The sequence below is a fragment of the Carassius gibelio genome, chromosome B17, assembly GCF_023724105.1.
Source record: "Carassius gibelio isolate Cgi1373 ecotype wild population from Czech Republic chromosome B17, carGib1.2-hapl.c, whole genome shotgun sequence".
NCBI classification, from domain to species: Eukaryota; Metazoa; Chordata; class Actinopteri; order Cypriniformes; family Cyprinidae; genus Carassius; species Carassius gibelio.
The window spans coordinates 11,344,961-11,364,074 of NC_068412.1; the positions used below are offsets into that span (position 1 = coordinate 11,344,961).

At 35.9% G+C, this 19,114-nt stretch overlaps 2 protein-coding genes across 6 annotated transcripts in view; both read left to right on the top strand.

The window, feature by feature from the left end:
• The first annotated feature begins 42 nt into the window (after positions 1-42).
• On the top strand, positions 43-11,847 carry senp6b (SUMO specific peptidase 6b). Of its 5 annotated transcripts, none has more exons than XM_052580080.1 (20): positions 43-185; positions 362-465; positions 554-687; positions 1,183-1,266; positions 6,453-6,547; positions 6,619-6,804; positions 6,893-6,926; positions 7,207-7,368; positions 7,452-7,636; positions 7,918-7,965; positions 8,606-8,733; positions 8,814-8,930; positions 9,014-9,136; positions 9,208-9,300; positions 9,441-9,628; positions 10,232-10,290; positions 10,371-10,420; positions 10,525-10,593; positions 11,061-11,211; positions 11,294-11,847. In XM_052580080.1, the coding sequence occupies exons 1-20, from the start codon at positions 183-185 to the stop codon at positions 11,417-11,419; spliced, it is 2,139 nt and encodes a 712-aa protein (XP_052436040.1). In that variant the 5' UTR covers positions 43-182; the 3' UTR covers positions 11,420-11,847. The 5 variants fall into 5 exon arrangements, with proteins under 5 accessions (XP_052436040.1, XP_052436041.1, XP_052436037.1 ...); XM_052580081.1 differs by having other exon boundaries at positions 10,241-10,290; XM_052580077.1 differs by lacking the exon at positions 43-185 and having other exon boundaries at positions 192-465.
• Positions 11,848-16,321: 4,474 nt separating this feature from the next.
• The window catches only part of LOC127976418 (unconventional myosin-VI), a 49,056-nt gene continuing 46,263 nt past the window's right edge, over positions 16,322-19,114 (top strand). The window contains exon 1 of the mRNA XM_052580821.1: positions 16,322-16,483. The gene's annotated coding sequence lies outside the window, so the exon portion shown is untranslated. The remainder of the gene's footprint in view (positions 16,484-19,114) is intronic.

Here is a 19,114-nt window from a genome sequence, read left to right on the forward strand (position 1 = left end):
ATTCAAAAAGTGAATCAAGTAAATGATTCAATGAATCTGTCATAACCTTGCCGCCAAAGCTCCGATTCACTGAATCAAAATTCGCAAGCACCTGTCAACTATCAGAGCAGCTGATGGACACGTTTACGTTACGTAAAGCTTGAGATGTTTTTTTAGTTGTTGTTCAGACGGTTAACTCTAAAATGGTGAGTGGCAGAAAACGAACTTATTAAAACCTTACTAGTTCCTGTTTGCCAGTTGGCGTTGTCTGGGGAATCACTGAAGCCACAGGGACAAAAACGAAATGTTACGTTATTTTATGAAAGTTAGCTACATATTTACTTTAGCCATCGTGAAGTGTGCCATTTCTGTTGTGAACAAGGTTCGTTCATTCGGCCAAGATCGGAAAAACATCTCGAATATCAAACCGCTGAAGAGAAGAAAGGCCGCCGGACTCCAGCTGCTCGGAATCAGAACGATAGTGACGTGCGTGTGTTCGAAACTAGTTCAAAACAACAAACATTGATCGAACCCGACACATTCTTATATTAATTCCACCTATCGTTATTTTCAGTGACCAGTCTGACTCGGAGGTCAAAACTGAGAATACAGATGAACCTCACACACGATGTTTTGAACAGCCATTCAAACGCTTCAGCTACGCTCTGCAGTCCACCTGGAGGAGTGACATCACTCAGAATGGTCAAGGTAATGAAATACATCCTTTGGCTAATGGAATAAAGTGACTGTTGACTCTTTTTGTGTATATAGGAAACATCCAACTATAATGAACAATATCTATGAAATTATACTTTTTCTTATTGATGTCACACTGAAGCTGTGTAATTTTCATTAGAAGTATAGCTACATTTGAAATTAACCCTACAATAATATAAAGTCTTTAAAAATGACAGCAGTGTAAAACCACAGACCAGCAATAAACTGTAAATGTATAATATTATGGCAGCCAGGCAGTGTGAACACATGGAAACCCATATCTTAGTGTTCAATGATCTGATTAACTTGAAATTACAGGAGGTATGTAGTAACAACCACGTCAATTGGTTAAGACATCAAGTATGATAATACATAATTTTTTCTTTTTGAAATCTGAGCTCAGAATGGAAGTGTGTTTGATGGGTATGTTTACTTTAGCATTTTGTTTTGGTAATTCAAACTGTATCATATCTGGCATCTGTGCAGATATTTTGTCAAGTAATGAGGAAAAGGAAACCAGAAATGAGCTGGACACCCAATATGAAGATCTTTTTTCATTTGATGACACAGGTAACTTTTATAAAGTTATTTTAGAAAGCAAGTAAAAGGCCTTTTTGTACAAATATATCCTCCTTCAGGTTGTACTTATTATTATTTATTTATTTAAAAAAAAGCTCCTATAGCAAATGTAAAGCAAATATAGACATTGATTTACGTGCATTTTATTTATTTATAAAATTGAATAAATTTACATTACAAGCTATCATGGCCACATAAATATTAACAACTGCAACATCTTTTATGATGGTGAGCTCCCTATTCTGACTATCATACTATAATGTGTGAGTCATAATAATAAAAAATGTGTATATTTATATATATTTATGAATAATAATGTTAATAAAAATTATTTTTATGTATATGAGGCCGGCTCTGGGGATGGGCTGCCCACCCAATCAGAATTAGATAAAAATTGCTTTATTTATTTATTTTTGTGCAGTGATTAAAATTTGAAAGGGGCTGTATTTTGAGAAGTTTAACGTTTAGCTGGAGAATATCCCAACAATCGTAAAATAACACCAGAAAATTGCAGCATTTTTTCTTCTATAAGCTGAATGCAAGGCACGTGGAATTCACATGGAGGCTTCAGTCTGTTGCATAAAAGCAGAGGCTGACAATGAGTGAAAACAGGCAGAAATATTTGCGTGCTATCACAGGGAGTTTGCCTGTAATGAGGAGTTGAATATGTGAATATATATCCTAGCCTAGCACTGAAATACCCTGAGCAGTTGAATTGATGTTCTAAAAAACACCCTCATTCAATAATGTGCATTCATTTCATGGACGAGACAAGATAAATGTTTCAAGCAAGCAATTTTATTTATATAGCACATTTATTAAACAACAGACGCTGCCCCAAGGTGCTTTTACAAAAATAATGACATTAAAATCATACAGCAAAACGAACATACCTTATTCAAAAGATAAAAAAACAAATAAGTTTTAAAATAAGACTTAAAAGTTATAATCAATGGAGCTGACCTCACATGGGAAAAACCTACCACAGAAAGAGCACGATCTCCTTTTGATTTTAAAATACAACGAGGGACCTTTAAAAGCCATTTCTCGGTGGACCTAAGGACTCTAGAAGGAGAGTAAGGAACTATAAGATCACTGATGTACTGGGGGGCAAGGCTTGACAGGGCCTTGTAGACAAACAGGAGAACTTTAAAATCAATCCTGAATTTGACCGGAAGCCAGTGTAAGGATTGCAGTACAGGAGTAATATGGTCTCTCTTTCTCACCCCCATTAAAAGCCTTGCCGCTGCATTCTGCTCTAACTGTAAAGAGACAAGCAGAGTCTGGGGGAGACCAATATATAAAGAATTACAATAGTCAAGCTTAGATGTGATAAAGGAGTGAACCACAATTTCCAAATCCTTACTGGATAGAAAATGCTTTACTTTAGCAGTTGATCTCAGGTTATAAAAGCGTCCTTTAACAACGGCACCAATCTGTTTCGTAAAGTTAAGTGATGAGTCCACTATAACCCCCAAACTCTTTACATGATTCACAGTCATTAGGGATAAGGAGCCTAAATGAGCAGGAAAGGTAGGTGAGACGGGAGAGCCTACAATCAAAACCTCAGTTGTACTCTTATTTAATTGGAGGAAGTTGCTAGATAGCCAGAGTTTAATGTCACTGTAACATTTCTGTACTTTGTCCAGTGAACAGGTTTTATCTAAGTTCACAGGAAAGTAAAACTGAAAATCGTCTGCATAACAGTGATGTAAATACATAGGGATGGGTGTTTTCCGCAAATATCAAATATTTATATCAAATCAAATATCAAATCAGATATCAAATATCTGCTTCGAATATTTGAGCTCACTAAAAAACGAATATTCAAATATTTGTTTTAATTAAGTTTAATGAGACAGACGTTATTTTTCAGCAACATTCATTGTTTTCGTCATTTTGAACAAGCTTACAATAAGCTTGAACATTACACATCATGTATTGTAGCTGAAAACCTTTAACAATGCATGCCAACAAACAAAAGTATAGATAAAAAAAAAAAAAAAAAGGTCAACAAAGAAAAAACGTAAAGCAGCCTGCAGCATTTAGGCTATTTTAGAACGTAGCCTACACTTAACTTTGAAACTTTTAAACTGTCAGCAAATCTTTTGTGCTTTTTTCTATTGTTTTCCATGTTCTTGTTTAGAAACACAGGCATGTAAACATGATCGGGGGAAAGTTGTCTCCTTAGTCTGTTAACAAAAAGGCCGGCCGCGAAGAAAACGCGCTCTGACGGCACAGACGTTGGCGGGACTATAAATTAATGGTGTGCTAAGCGAGTAAGTTTTGGGAAGTGCTTCGTGTTTTCATTTCACCACTGAATGGGATCCTCATCTGGTGGGATCTGGTGATCCTCATCCCACTCGTCTCGGCTGGACTCTCTGTAATCATCGCTGAAGAACTGGCTCAGCCTTTTCAGACGAGTGGGCATTGCATCCTCTTCATCGTTGGTGGCGGCGGCTGCATCCGCACCACTCGCATCAAGGAAAATGTTCTGATAATGTTCAAAACGTTTTTTTGTTTCTTACTTCTCTCATGTTTTCATTGAGAAACCTGAGATGTTTGTGCCGAGGGTCTAGGACAGACGCGAGAAGAGGAGTTTTCACTGCATTCTCCAAGTTAGTGGTGTTTATTCGTTGCTTGAGAGATGCCGCAACAATGTTCTTGAATTCGGTCACTTTCTGTGATTCTCCACGGCATATTTGAAGTACCGTAGAAGACCGCAGTTCTTAGGGGCCGTTCACATATCGCATCTTTTGCGCGCTCAAGTTTGTTATTTCCAATATAGGCACGCGGTATGCGCGCTCATAATGGAAGTGACCCTATTTTTTACAGGCGCGTCCGCACCGCATTGAGTTAAAAACATCTCAACTTTTCAGAATGCCGCAATCGCACCTCAGGTCATGTGACAAGAAATAAACATTCAGCTTTATCCTTTCCCGTAACAATGTTGAAAGCTCAGCCAAGATGAAGAAACAGCTGATCATAGCTGTATATGGATTGCCATTTTGAAATAAATTTAGTTGCAGAGCTACTAAAAAAGGGATTTTTTTTGTGCTGCAAATCCATTTATCCTTTGCTGAAATGTCCGCATCTTCATGGAGAGAGCGCGTCATAGTTGCTTAGCAATGGCAGATGCCTCAGGAGTGCTTCTGCCCGAGTGCTTTGGAAAGAAGGAGAAAGCGGCGCACCTAGCGTTTTCCACGCGTTTTTTGGCGCGATATGTGAACTGCCCCTTATTCATTCATTAATTATTTTTTGCTTGCGTACATCTTCAAATATGCCGAGGAGAATCACAGAAAGTGACCAAATTAGGTTTTGTTGTGAACTCTAAACCCTAAAATACCATAGTTCCGAAAAATAGTGCCTAGAGGAAGCATGTAAAGAGAAAACCGCAATGGTCCCAAAATCGACCTCTGAGGGACACCAAAAACTAAAGGGGCCAATGTGAAAGAGAAGTCTCCCAGATTCACAGCAACTGTCCCTTCTTTTAAATACGATGCAAACTACTGCAGAGCTATACCCTGGACACCAACCCAACACTCCAGATGATTGAGAAGAATTTCATGGTCTATGGTATCAAAGGCAGCACTCAGATCCAACAAAACCAGAACAACATGTGATCCGGTGTCCAACGATAATAATATATCATTAGTAAGCTTGAGCAGTGCAGATACTGTGCTGTGACAGGTCCTGAAGCCTAACTGATATGTATCTAAAATATCATGAGTATTCAGATACGAATATACTGTAGCTGTGAATAAACCACTTTCTATAAAATCTTAGAAATAAATGTGCTTATGTTATGTGTGTATGTGAAGTTTTATCTCCAAATACCCCACATATAATTTGCCACATGCCACTTTTAGGGTATGAGCTAAAATTCGCTGTTTATGTGTATGTCCCCTTTAAATGAAAATGAGCTGGTGCTCCCGCCTCCCTTGTCAGAAGAGTGTGGAGCTTCAACAGCACGGTTTAACTGGTGGTGACCGTGTTACTGACCACACACTGCAACAAATTTCTCCTGCTCAGTGAGTAGGAAGCAATGAACACTGTGTAGGGACCATGTCAATGGTCATGTCAGTGGTTCTGTCTTATTGCGCCGGTGTTCTGACCGGGACGCGCATCACAGTATGATGAGGTGTGTAACATTTCCGTAACATGTTTTAGGCATTCGGCCAATCACAATGCACTATATAGCTGGCCAATCAAAGTACACCTCGCTTTGAAAAAAATTACTTGTTTCAGAAAGGCATGGCATAGAGGAGAAACAACAATGTACAGTATGTAGAAAATAATGCTTTTTGAACCTTAAACTGCATAAACACATTCCATTACACAAAATACACAAAATAATGTTCTTTTTAGCAGCATCATATGACCCCTTTAACCCGTTTGACTTGCTGTTAATGCTGAATGTAAGAATGAAACGTGAAAGTTGCCTAAACAACACAAAGTGGGGGTCATTTACATTTCGTTTAATTCATAATTATTGTGATGACAATAGCATTTCTTTGATTGGAATAGTCTACAGCTAAAATTCAATGGGTGCATATTTTAAAATAAAAATATTTGCAGGTCAGATAAATTACTTACAAAAAAATCTTATTCTTGTTCTTTTATTTATTTTTTTTCTTTAGTTTTTTCCACCAAATCTATGTGAATCCTTTTAGTTCTTTTATCATTACCATAGTGGTCTGGTCTTTATATTTTCCTCAAAACAATGGTCTTCCAATATTATAGACATGACTATGGCCTTGTTTGGTATAAATGAAAAAGTTAGTTAAAAAGAATCATCAATGTAAAGAAAATTATATAGAGAAAGAGAACAAAGAGGGCTTTTTTTCTATTCAATAAAGAAAAATAAATCCATTTTGTTGTGAAAGTATATGATATTCTAGGCTGCCCATGAAAGCTTTTTTTTCTCCAGTGTACATATAATATAGTTACTATTTACCCAATATATTTACAATATCTCCCCCCACCTCGAAAAAAAGCCCTCCCAGGATATCTGCCAGCCCACCCATCTATAGTTGTGTGTGTGTGTGTGTGTGTATATATATATATATATATATATATATATATGTATATTATTATTATTATTATATATATATATATATATATATATATATATATATATATATATATATATAATTTTTTTTTTTTTTTTTTAACAGATTTTTTTGTGGGTCAGAAGAAAACCACATTTAAGAATGGTGAAGACACATCTCCCAAAAAACAGCTTCTGCGAAAATATCGAATGAGAGATGAGGTAAAAAATAAAAATGTTCTCATAATATTGGATTCAGTTTTAAACTGATGTAGTTTTTTTTCCTAATACAGTTTGGTAACATCATCCGTCATGTCAGAGTGAAAAATCCAATTGCCAAAAAGGTCATATTGCCAGAAAGCCCAAAGAGACATGTTGCACAGAGGCTAAACAGTCTCACGCTCAATATAAGATGTTTCAAAGTTGGAAAGTTGACCAAGAATTTCAGAAGATCTGATGCTCTGACCCCCCAGTGCACCGTAAATATCAATTACAGGTTTACTGAATTCATAATGCATTATTCAACACCTGATATACTCGGATATACTGTCTGTTTTTCATTTACAGTTTACAGTGGATAACATTCAGATTGCAAATCAAGGTAAAGCATGTGCACATTTTCAAACCGCAGGCTTTCAAACACTCATAAACTGACTCCTCATGATTTAACATTTGGATTGTTAAAAGGAATGGTTCACCCAAAAACTAACATTTGGACAATTTTGAAATAAGTGTGAGTAAATTTTTGGGTGAACATTTCCATCAATTTTTCAACATATGCTAAAAGTCAGAAAAACCCATTTTAGTAACTGCAATAATTCTGAATCCGCAATGAAGATAATGTTAAAAATACTGTATTTTCTCTTCCATTTTACTATCAGAACGAATAGAAGCATCAGATTTGATGGGTTGTGAATGGTGCACCGAGCAGAAGCTGCCAGCCCTGTTTCTGCAGACGACACCAGAGACGTGTCTCCATCTGCAGGTCCAGCTTGACATGTTTGAAGATGATTCCAAAATGTGGTGTGACTGCGAGAGCAGGAGTGAGTCGATATGTGATCAAGTGTGACTGACGTTCTTGCTTTGAGAGTTAAATCATGTACAATGGTATCTGTTGTGTCCTTAGATGAAAACGAGAAATATGTTGTCCTTATCTTTGAGAATGAGCTCACACTCTCAGAGCAAATCATACTGGAGGAAATATTCACAGAGATGGGCAAGCGTCATAATATCAGCAGTTTTCCAGCTAAGCTGTCATTTGAAGAAGCCAGTAACAGACTGAAGACACATCAGTGTGCCCAAAAACAGGAGGTGGGTCAAGGCATGCAGTTATGTTTGTCACCTTTATGATGTTCCAAACATGTACATTTGTTTTTGTTTTGAGGAAAGTCTCGGTTTAGAATGTCTTTGCGTTAACCAATCATAGATCAAACAAACATAAAACTATTTATTATGGTGATTAAAGGTGCACTAGTAATTTTAAATTAAGTGACTGTCCATTAAGATTTAGACTTAAAAATGACAAGTGCTCCTTAGTCATCTTTGTATTTATTAAATTTTCCCTGTAATATTCATTTTAATTTGCTGTTCAGTTTGCTGTGCTTCAGCTTGAAGAGGATGAACTTCCTGTCACTAGTCAGGTTTTTCAAACATTTCCTCTCCTCTCCTCTCCTTTCCTATTTGACTTTTTTCTTTTATTTTCCTTTTTCTTCCTTTTCCCTTTCCTTTATTTTGCTTTACTTTGACTTACCCCTTTCTTTTGTTTCTTCATCCATTTCCCTTTCCTTTTTATATTTCTCTCCTTTTACTTTCATGTCCTTTTACTTCCATTTGCTCTTTTCTTTTTATTTCCCTTTTTCCTTTTCTTGTCCTTTTTTCTATTTTTTCATTTCCTTCTTATTTAATTTCCTTTTGCTTCCCATTCCTTTTGTCCCTTTTATTTTATTTTCCTTTTACTTCCCCTGTCCATTTTCCTTCTCTTTTATTTTTGTACAAATTTTTCCTTTTCTGTTTTATTTCCTTTTTTAAAATTCTTCCCTTTTCCTTTTAAACTTTTATTGCTTCTTGCTTGCTTATTCTTTTCCTTTCCTTGTCCTTTTATTTCTACTTTTTTTTTTTTTCCCTCACCTTTCCTTTTCCTTTCATAATATTATCACAGAATCAGTCAAATCTAAATCTTTGAGCACCAATGTGTATGTAATGTTTGTGTATGTAATAGGGTAAAATAAATCTGCCTTTAACATGTTTTTCAGCTGTTTAACTCTTTCTCTCAATGTTTAGCATGGCTTGGTGCCATTTTTGGCCTCTCCTGATCCTCATCGATGGGAAATTGCAGCCCTCAGTGTGTCAGACAGTGATGAGGACGATTTGACAGAGCTCCCTTCATCACCCAAACAGGATATCAAAAAGTCAGTTGGCTGACCTAAGTGAGATGAGCAGTTATTGTGATATTATTGTCTAGAAGAGCTCTTCTCCCTTCTCTTTGCAGACTGGTTGTGTACCCACCCCCTCCAGCCAAAGGGGGAATAACCATCACAGAGGATGACCTCAGCTGTCTTGAGGAAGGAGAATTCCTAAACGATGTGATAATAGACTTCTATTTAAGGTTAAATTTACTGAGATTCTCGAAGTGGCTATCTACTTCAGTCCGTTGGTGCTGTAATGACATGCGTCTTGTTCTTTGGCCAGGTATTTGGTCTGTGAGCAGCAGGAAAAAGAGGATGCCTCCAAGTACCATGTGTTCAGCTCTTTCTTCTTCAAGCGCCTCACTCAGAAAGATCATAGAAGGCTTCCAGGAACTACAGATTTATCGTATGTAGAGAATATGGTCTTGTAAAAAAGTAGATGAACATAATGGGGATTAACACTGCACTGTATTGCAGCATTCAAGAGCGCCGGCACAGTCGGGTGAAAACGTGGACCAGGGGCGTCAACCTTTTTGAGAAGGACTTTCTATTTGTCCCGATTAATCAAATGTGAGTCTCTCAATGAAGCTGCACGTTCTGCATATTTGGTGATCAATTCAAAAGGTTCTTGCAGAATTTCAGGTTGTGTTGGTTAGGTCAAATAAAGGGCATCTCTTAATTAGAGCCCCTCCTGTGCAATGTGTCCTCAGGGCTCACTGGTACCTGGCTGTCATCTGTTTTCCTGGCAAGACTTCACAGACCAGTGGTTTGGATCTTCACCTCGATGGGCGAAGGTGTTCAGTGGAGTATCTTTGCGATCAATCTCCACTCAATCCCATGTCTCTCTTCTACTCTCCAGAATCCTCAAAGCAGCGCTCCAGATGGAGTCAATCCACAGGTAATTTAGAAAACCCATGATGTGCCACAGCAAAATAAAGGACAAAATCTGTTAGATCATTTTGCTCCAGCTCTTTTTGAGCGAGAGAACATGCAAATCCAAACTGCTCCATGATACAGAGCTAAAGAGTAAAACATTTTCTATTTTTGACAAAGTTCAATGCATATTCGGTTATTCTTAGTCAACACGTTCAATAAAATTTAAGTCACTTTTAGTTCATAAGGCCAAGGCCAGAAAAACCATTATATGTTTGAAAGTATAGCCATAAATACTTAATACAAGTTAGTGCTTTGAGAGAATTTGAGCCATACTTTTTAGCACATTTTCAGTTTCTTATATATACTGTGTGTGTATATATATATATATATATATATATATATATATATATATATATATATATATATATAAAGATGGATTATCAGTATGCTGAAAAGATGGATTATCAGTATGCTGAGCAAACATGTCTTATTATTATCAATGTTAAAAACAGTTGTGCTGCTTAATATTTTAGTGGGAACCTTGCTACTTATATTTTTTAAGTGAGCGATGAGTACAAATAATTTTCTGTGATAAGTAAGCCTTACGTATGTTTTTCTCCCATAAACAAATTAGACCAGAGCTTCTGCTTCCTTTCAGATGACGAGGCTGAAGATGATGATCAGGTAATGTGAGCTAATCACTTTCTAATCTGTAACAAATCAGTAGAGAGTATAAACTAACCTTTTCTATTTCTGAATTACAGACGGTGAAGAACAGATCTGTCTTCAACAGTGACCGTAATGTCTCTGAACAGTGAGTTTTCCGTGTTTTACTTTTACCTATCACTAGATGGCAGCAACAAATCGATGAAATGTTCCATTGTACTCAGTCATTTGATGGACTGTCTGTGTTTGCAGGCCGTGCATACTCATCCTGGACTCCCTCACCTGCAGTGGAAGATCATCAGTGGTGCAGATACTCCAAGAGTAATCCTCTTTTGTTTCAAGTGCTTGATTATTTTTGCACCTGTGCATTAATAGCGACCACATTTTCTCTTGTGCGTTTGCATCCTGCACTAGGCAGCAAATGTCACCAATTAATGACCGTTTCCTATGAGACAAAATGCTGTCTTCCTCAAGGGGGAGTTTGGCAGCTCAGAAAGCAGAGTCCTTCACTGGACAACATTCAAATCTCAGTGGAGACGTTTGTATGCTAAAAAGAATCATTTGTTTAAATCAATTCCAAGGACTCATTGCTGACACACAAATGTAAATCTGCTCCCAAACCGAGCAAACCTCATGCATGTTAGCTGGCTAGTTATATTTAACTCGGTGGCATATAAAACAATGTGATAACACCAAACAGTGTAATACTTCACCGAAAATAAATACATATGATCAGTGAATACAAGATAACGTTGCCATTCTATCCACTTCGTTTATGTAAATACAAGGTACTTACAAGAGGAATGGAAGGTCAAAATGGGTTCTGAACAGAGTTTTGGAAATGGAGTGATGGATGGATGGAGTCCCATCGTCCCAAAGCAGGATAACTATACAGACTGTGGCATCTTCCTTCTGCAGTATGTGGAGAGCTTCCTCAAGGTATTTTGATGAGCGTCTGTTTCATTCTAAAGTTTATCATTTTTTTTTTGTATTTAAAAATTGTTCTTATTCACTGTTTTAGGACCCACCACAAACTTTCCATCGCAACATGGACTTGAACGACTGGTTTTCACAGAGGATGGTGAAAAAGAAAAGGAGGCAAATCAAACAGCTCATTCTCAAACTTCACAGACAGCAAAAAGTTTAATTTTTTCAGGTCATATGCTTCCTGCAGATCATTTATTGTTACCACAAAAACTATTACAAGCCTTCCTTCAGGATTTTTTTTAATGGAAGGAAATTAAATTAGCAAAAAATGTTTGCTGCCGTAAATTAATAATATTTAAATGAATATGTTTGTTTTGGAAATGGATGATTTGTTCTTGAAATTCAGTAAAATAATAGTTGTATATAGAATCTATCAAAATTAAATGGCCAGATGCTGAATCCAAGTATGAGTTTTTATTTATTATTATTGTATTAGTTGTATTGAAAACTCTTAAACAGAAGTGTAAAAATAACTGTTTTCCAGCAGGTTTCCCTAAATGGTTACTCGTCCCAAACCCATATCATTGGTAAAGCAATATTCTTTTTCTGTGCTGGTGGAGATGCTCAAATAAACAGCAGTTCTGTGAATTCAAGGAAATAACTATTTATGGCTTGTATGTAGCGTTCTATGTAGTCTTGTGTTAAAAATGACTGAAAGTCACATCTTGCCGTTTCATCAAACAGTCCGAGCATTAAGATTTCATTCTTGTGGTTTAAGGCCCAAATTTAAGCACACAAAATGAATAAACAAATCCTTTCCCAAGAACATGGCTTATGCATATTCTAAACTCATTATTTTCCCAGACTTGCTTCTGTCTTTGCTAGAGGGCAGAATTTTTGCCTGTTCATGCAGATGATCAGATTGGCACCCCACACGATCAAGACAGATGACCGTCTGCCTCCCAAATACTCAAATTGAAATGCTTGATGTATTCTGTTTCAACGTGGGCAAGAATCTTTGGACTGTAATGAAACAGCTGATCCTGTGCACATTATAAAATTTAAGACTGGGGAAATCAAATGCAAAAATTAGTTTCAAATATATCAGCTTGACCAAACCAAATATTAGTGTTTCATTACATATAGTCCTTCTTTAGAAGGTGAATTTGCACACTGTAGCAAGTATGAGAGTTACAAGCATATGAACTACACTACCAGTCAAAAGTATATATTTTTTCTTTCAAGGTTTCTTTGATAATTATTTGATTCATAAGAACAGCATTTATCTGAAATACACATAAGCTAAAAGACTATTAACATGGCTGTAGCCACTCAAATCAATGATTAAAATAGCATTTTTGGTAAATGCAGGTAATTTACCAAAGAAATACGATTCTTTTTAACAGTAATGACTGTTATAGCACCACCAATGGTCAAATTTACATTAAATGTTGGATGCTTGTTTAGAATCCTATTCTCACCGAGTTTCATGAAGTTTAGAGTTTTTCTTTATAGGCTTTTGGGTATAATTGGCCATGTCCCTTTAAAAGTGATGCTGTTGTAGCTTACCAAAGTGTAAAGTTCAATATTTTTTGATAATTGTGGATCTAGAGGGTTCAGAGAATTGTACTGCAGTGGTTTTGTTGCAATCGAGAGAAAAACCAAGGACTAGTTTGAAAAAGTGTATGTGTGAATATGAACTTATTTAAAGTCATTTTGAAATGAAATTGTGTTTTTGCAGACTTTTTTATTGTTATAATGCCACCTGTAGTCAGATCTTGATGAAACTTTGCATGATTGTTAAGAGTCATCTGACATGTTTTCAAGAAGTTTCATAAAGTTTTGAGTTTTTGTTTAGGTTTTATAGGCTTTTGGGTCCATTTGACCATGCCCTTTTTATAAATAACCCCGTAATAGCTAACCAAATGACAAAATTAAATTTTTTCATAATTATTGAGTCCAGAGAATTGTGCTGCAGTGGTTTGAATAAGGTTTGAGTGAAAAACCTAGGACTAGTTCACAAAAGTAGGTTTTTAACACAATTTGATTGGCAGCACCGGTTCTTCTGGCAAAGTTTCTCAGCATGAGGAGATCTATCATATGATATGAAGATTGCGTGTATGTGTGAAAAATAACACAATGTACAATCATTTATGTACTTAAATGCAATTTTGCCCCCTAGTGGCCAATTTCTTTCAACATTGTTACAGACCTTTAGATCCATGGGTCGAACATGCCCACCGAGTTTGACTTCAAATTTCATTGGCCAATGGCAGCCATGTTTAAAAAAATACTCCAATGTCCTCATAGACCCTTATGGCACATTAGACAAAGACATTGCATACCAATTTTCAGGTCAGTTGAACTAATGGTTGCGTAGTTATAGGCATTATTTTTACCCCCCCCCCCCCCCCCCTCCAGTGTTTGGTTCATATCGCCCAAAAAACCTAGGGCTAGTTCGCAAAAGTAGGTTTTGAATTTACTTTTAGAAATAGGAAAGCCAGACCTCGTAAAGTGAATATGAATTTTTAAGCTTTTGTTCACCTTGATCCAAAGATTTCACAAATATTAAAATTGAGTCTTCGACAAACGCTCAAGAAAATATGAGCAATTACACATTTTTGTTCACTGTAGCACCCCCTATTGGCTGATTGGTCTTTGTCAGGTTCTATCCAAGTTTCAAGTCTCCAGGACTCTGTCTGTACCTGGGCGAAAAAAATAATAATAAAAATTCTTACAATTACAATATGATTTCAGCACTAAGTGCTTGAACCCCTAATAATTATGTTTCTTTAACAGCAAAAAAAAATCAGCATATGAGAATGATTTCTGGAGGATCATGTGACACTGAAACTAGAGTAATGATGTTAAAAATTCAGCTTTATTGATCACATGAATAAATTAATAAATTACATTTTAAAATGTATTCAAATAGAAAGCAGTTATTAATTTTTTTTTTTAACATTTCACAGTATTATAGCTTTTGCTGTGTTTTGGATCAAATAAATACAGGCCTGGTAAGCAGAAGAGAACTCTTTAAAAAAAACATTACAAATCTTTCTGTTAAAAAAGGTTTAATGTAGATTTGTAAGACCTGAGAGTTCATTAAATTTTTAGTTTAAAAGAAACGTCTCATCGCCTGTATCATTTGATCAGCTCGGAAACCTTGAAAACGAACACGTGACAGCCTCACCTCCTTCCCCTCTCTCAAGATTGCATCCCTGCTGTGTTCTCCACATGATAAACTTCCTTTATCTCTTTTAATTCTGAAGTGTTAGAGCTAATGAGACTCTTTGAGTGGACCATGCACTCAACGCACAGTTATTACTTCAGTGCTTTGTGGAATTACCCATCTGCCAGCAGCATATGGAATGAGTTGTAATTTAAGCTGAAATGTTTTAAAGGGATTGGTTACCACTGAGGGAATAATAAGGGCAACCCCAAATACTGAATTTGCTGTTTGATTTGTGTTTATATATATATATATATATACACACACATACATACATACATATACACACAGTACTGTATATAACTTTATTCATTTATTCACAAAGTTCATTTAGTTCACTATGAAATTTGTATATGACTTTTGTTTAATTAGTTAGCTTTTTTTGTGCATGTTTACCATATAATTTTACAGTACCACATCCTGAAATGGGCTGAAATTGTATATTTAGACTCAAGTTATACTTTCATGTAGCTGTGGAAAGCAACCAGAATATCTCCCGGCTAGTAAAACTCCTCCTCACTTTTAGGCTTTTTCATCAGACTAAACATTGCAAGGTAACAATATATCATTAAGATGAGTCACAGCGTCTGCAAATCAAGCTGTTCTTCTGCTTTATGTTCGCTTGTTGTGTGACTGGCATATGTGTTCTGGAGCACACCGAACAGTTGTTTTTACCTCTGTCTGCAATGCTCCTGGGAAACGTGTGGCATTAAATCTAATTAACAGTTTTTTTTCCAGGCACAACCAATGACATAACTGTAAAACTCCTGTTTTAATCTGTTTTGAAACTGTTAAGATGTTTCTGAAGGAACGGATATTTAATATTAGTACAGTATGCGATCAAATAAAACAATTCTGTAAAATCCTTTCAGATATTACAATGCTTCATGACTGTACTACAACCTTATTAACCCAAGCTTAACTGTATAAACGCCTTGAGCAACATTTCAAAATGGAGAAATATAACGTTAGTCCAAGTCTAAACTAAAACTTAAACTTACCAAAACCAAACTAAAAACGTTTTTTTCTTAATACTGTTTTGCTCAGAAATTGGATACAGTGCCACGTAGTGAGATATCATGTATCCTAATTAGATTTACAAACACAAAGTCTGCTTTCAATGGGGTATTAGACTTCAACTTAGGAATACTTCTATAAGTTTTGAGTTACAAGCCAATAAAATATTAATGAGTCTCCAGTTTGTATCAGTTGCGTGTCTTTTAGTAACCATGACAATAATCCAGAAGGCTGCTCGTGACTTTCTCTTCATCCCTCAACCGACGCCTTTTCATCGTCAACAATAAAGTGGGATTTCTTCGTAGAATATAATTCAAACATTTACATCGTTGAGGCTTGGTTCATATTTATAGGCTTTATTTCCCCAAGGAACGTGATTTCGTTTTCATTTTAGTGTAAGTTATATTTATGAAGAAAAATTTGGCTTTTGAAAAAATGATTTTTTTTTAATAGAAGCAACGCGATTTGTGTGAAGAGAACTACTATAATTAAAATAATTAAACTCATTCATTTAGGCTAACTTATATGTATTTTACACACCATACAACCATTAAATATAGGCCTAGTCATAATATTTCTACTTTTACAGTAAACATACGGTGTTGGCTGTGTTTAGTCAGTAGACGGATGAATGTGTTTGCGACTCAAAACTCTAGTGAGCCCTACTTAGGGAGCATTTTGGGCCGCCGTGTAATATGTAACGTTGCATCCGCGCGAGCCTTTGAGGTGCAAAATAATTGCGCGTTTCTGTAACGGCTAAGACTGGACTCAGCTACTGTGACGCCCACACAAGATGTCTAGATAGTCAGCTGTCTGTGTTTTGAGACACGGCCTGTCTGTCACCGCTACCGTGTCACCGCTGAGGTCGCTGTTATTCCTGTGGACTTCAGTCTGAAGTCAGACTCATTTAAAGAGGAAGGACAGCGGCTTGAAAAGGGAATATATAACATCGAGGGATTCTGTCACCGCTAACCGGGACAGTCTTTCGCTTCTCTGTCCTCAAAGACAGCTGGTCTCACCGGATTTACAGATTATGTGAGTGACTTTACTCTTAACTTACTTTATTTGTTGTGTGGCTTCTATTAAGAGCAGCTAGAGGTTTGTTTGTTTGGTGATAAGTTGTGTTTAATTGCTTTTTACAGTGGCGAGCTAGCCTGCTGCTAATGAATGAGTCTATTATATGAACAGTCAGGTGAATTTCGCATGTCGTTTATTTTAGTAACAAACTAAATTATGTTTAAATATATACGATTTAAAGCGTGCCACTTGTTAGGTATTTGCAAATATTGCACTTCATGTAACTTTTGGTTATGTTTACTCATAGGTTGGCTTTAGTTATATTATTATTATTTATTTATTTTTTCAGTGAGATATTTGCTTTGTTTTGTGACCAGACAAGTGTGTGACCACAGTTTTCCTAAAAACGAGTAAAGGCTGTATGTCATGGAAACTCGATTGGGTTTATGTATAGTTAAAGAGTTTAACTTTAGTGATCCGAAGGGCCAAGTTAACGTTATTTATTTGTGTTTCATTCATATGAATGATGGATGCTTTGAACACTGTATTAGGTGACTGTAAACTCCTGTGTCTGCGCATGCGCGGTTGCTCTTGTTCCACCTTCATAATCCCTCTTGGGTCATTCCACGAAATGTGTGTGAACACAGACTTCAACAATAAAAAGCTTTTACTGTGTGCTATTATAGAAAGTTTTTAAACACTAAAACAGACTTAAAAAAATACACAGTTTATTAATTTAATAATATTAAGATTTAATATAAACAATATAAATGAATATAAATGTAATATCACTTTTTTTATATATCATGATTTTATCACAATTCTTTGTCATGTTGGTTTTACTATTTTGCAAGTTGTCTGAGCATTACAGCCCAAACTAATTTCCCTTTTATGAAGACAAAGCCTTTCAAGGTAACAAAAAAATAAAAAATAAAGAAAAAAAAAGAATGGCAGATATTTTGGCCAAAGAGGGCAAAGATAAAATCTTTGTTCTTATTTTTTAATAACAAAGACAAAAGAATGACAAAGATACACATTGCTACTACACATAATATACAAATAAAACAAGCTGGTAACACTTTAGAATAAGGTTCCATTAGTTAATGTTAGTTAATGTATTAATTAACATGAACAAACGATGAATAATACATTTATTACTGTATTTATTAATCTTCGTTAATGTTAGTTAATGAAAATACAGTTATTCATTGTTAGTTCATGGTAATTCACAGTGCATTAACTAATGTTAACAAGCACAACTTTTGATTTAAATAATGCATTAGTAAATGTTGAAATTAACATGAACTAAGACTTATAAATGCTGTAGAATGATTGTTCTTGCTTAGTTCATGTTAACGAAAGTAGTTAACTAACATTAACTAATGGAACTTTATTCTAAAGTGTTACCAACAAGCTTTATTTTCAGGTAAAATAGCTGTATTTAGCAGGAGCATTTAAAAAATTTAATGAACAAATATAAAAATAAAACACTATATGGACTGATTCCTATAGCAACTGTTTTCAATTTCTCCAGTCAAGAGCAGTGAGTGTTTTAATTTTAAAAAATTTTTTTTTATTAATGTTAAAGGAATAGTTCACCCAAAAATACAAATTGGTCAGCTGTCTGTCAATTCTCTCATAGTTTTATTTTTATACCACCATTCACTCACTAAAAAGTAGTTTTAATCCTAAATGAGTTTCTTTCTTCTTCTGAACATAAATGCCATTTTGAGGAACTTGAAAACCAAACAGTTTCTGGTCCATGGTGACTTCCATAGTATTTTTTTGTTAATATCAAATTCAATGTGGACCAGTAACCATTTGGTTACCCACATTCTTCAAAATATATTTTTTTGTATGCAGAACAAGAAATAAATTAATACAGGTTTAGGACAACATGACAGTGTGAGTAAATAATGACAGAAATTATATTTTAGGGTGATCTATCCCTTGACAGTAATGACAGTGGGCTGCATGTTTAATAGGCCTACTGTCCTTTTAAGACCTGCATGCATTTAATATAAATAGAATAGATAGAATGTGTGCTGTAGCACGATACTAGGATATTTCTTCAAAAGCAGATCGTGGAGGAATTTTCATCGTCCACTATCAAAAATTGTCATATCGCACACCCCTACTTGGAAGTGGTTTTGACACTGTGGGCAGGTGCTAATGTCCTGCTGCAAAATGAAATCAGAATCCCTATTAAGCTTGTCAGTAGATGGAAGCATTTTGCTCCAGGAGATTTTGCTCCAAAATCTCCTAGTAGCTGGTTGCATTGACTTTGGACTTGATAAAACACAATAGAGCAACACCAGCAGACCTCACGGCACCCAAAAATCATCACTGACTTCAGAAACTTCACACTGGACTTCAAGCAGCTTGGATTCTGTGCCTCTCCAGTCTTCCCTCAGACTCCAGACATTGATTTCCAAATTAAATAATAAATCTACTTTCATCTGAAAAGAGGACTGTGGACCACTGAGCAACAGTCCAGTTCTTTTTCTCTTTACCCCAAGTGAAAATGCTTCTGATGTTTTTTTCTGGTTCAGGGGTGTCTTGGTTCTAGGAATGTGACAGCTGTAGCCCTTTACCTGCAGACGTCTGAGTGTGGTGACTCTTGATGAGCTGTCTCCGGCTTCAGTCCAG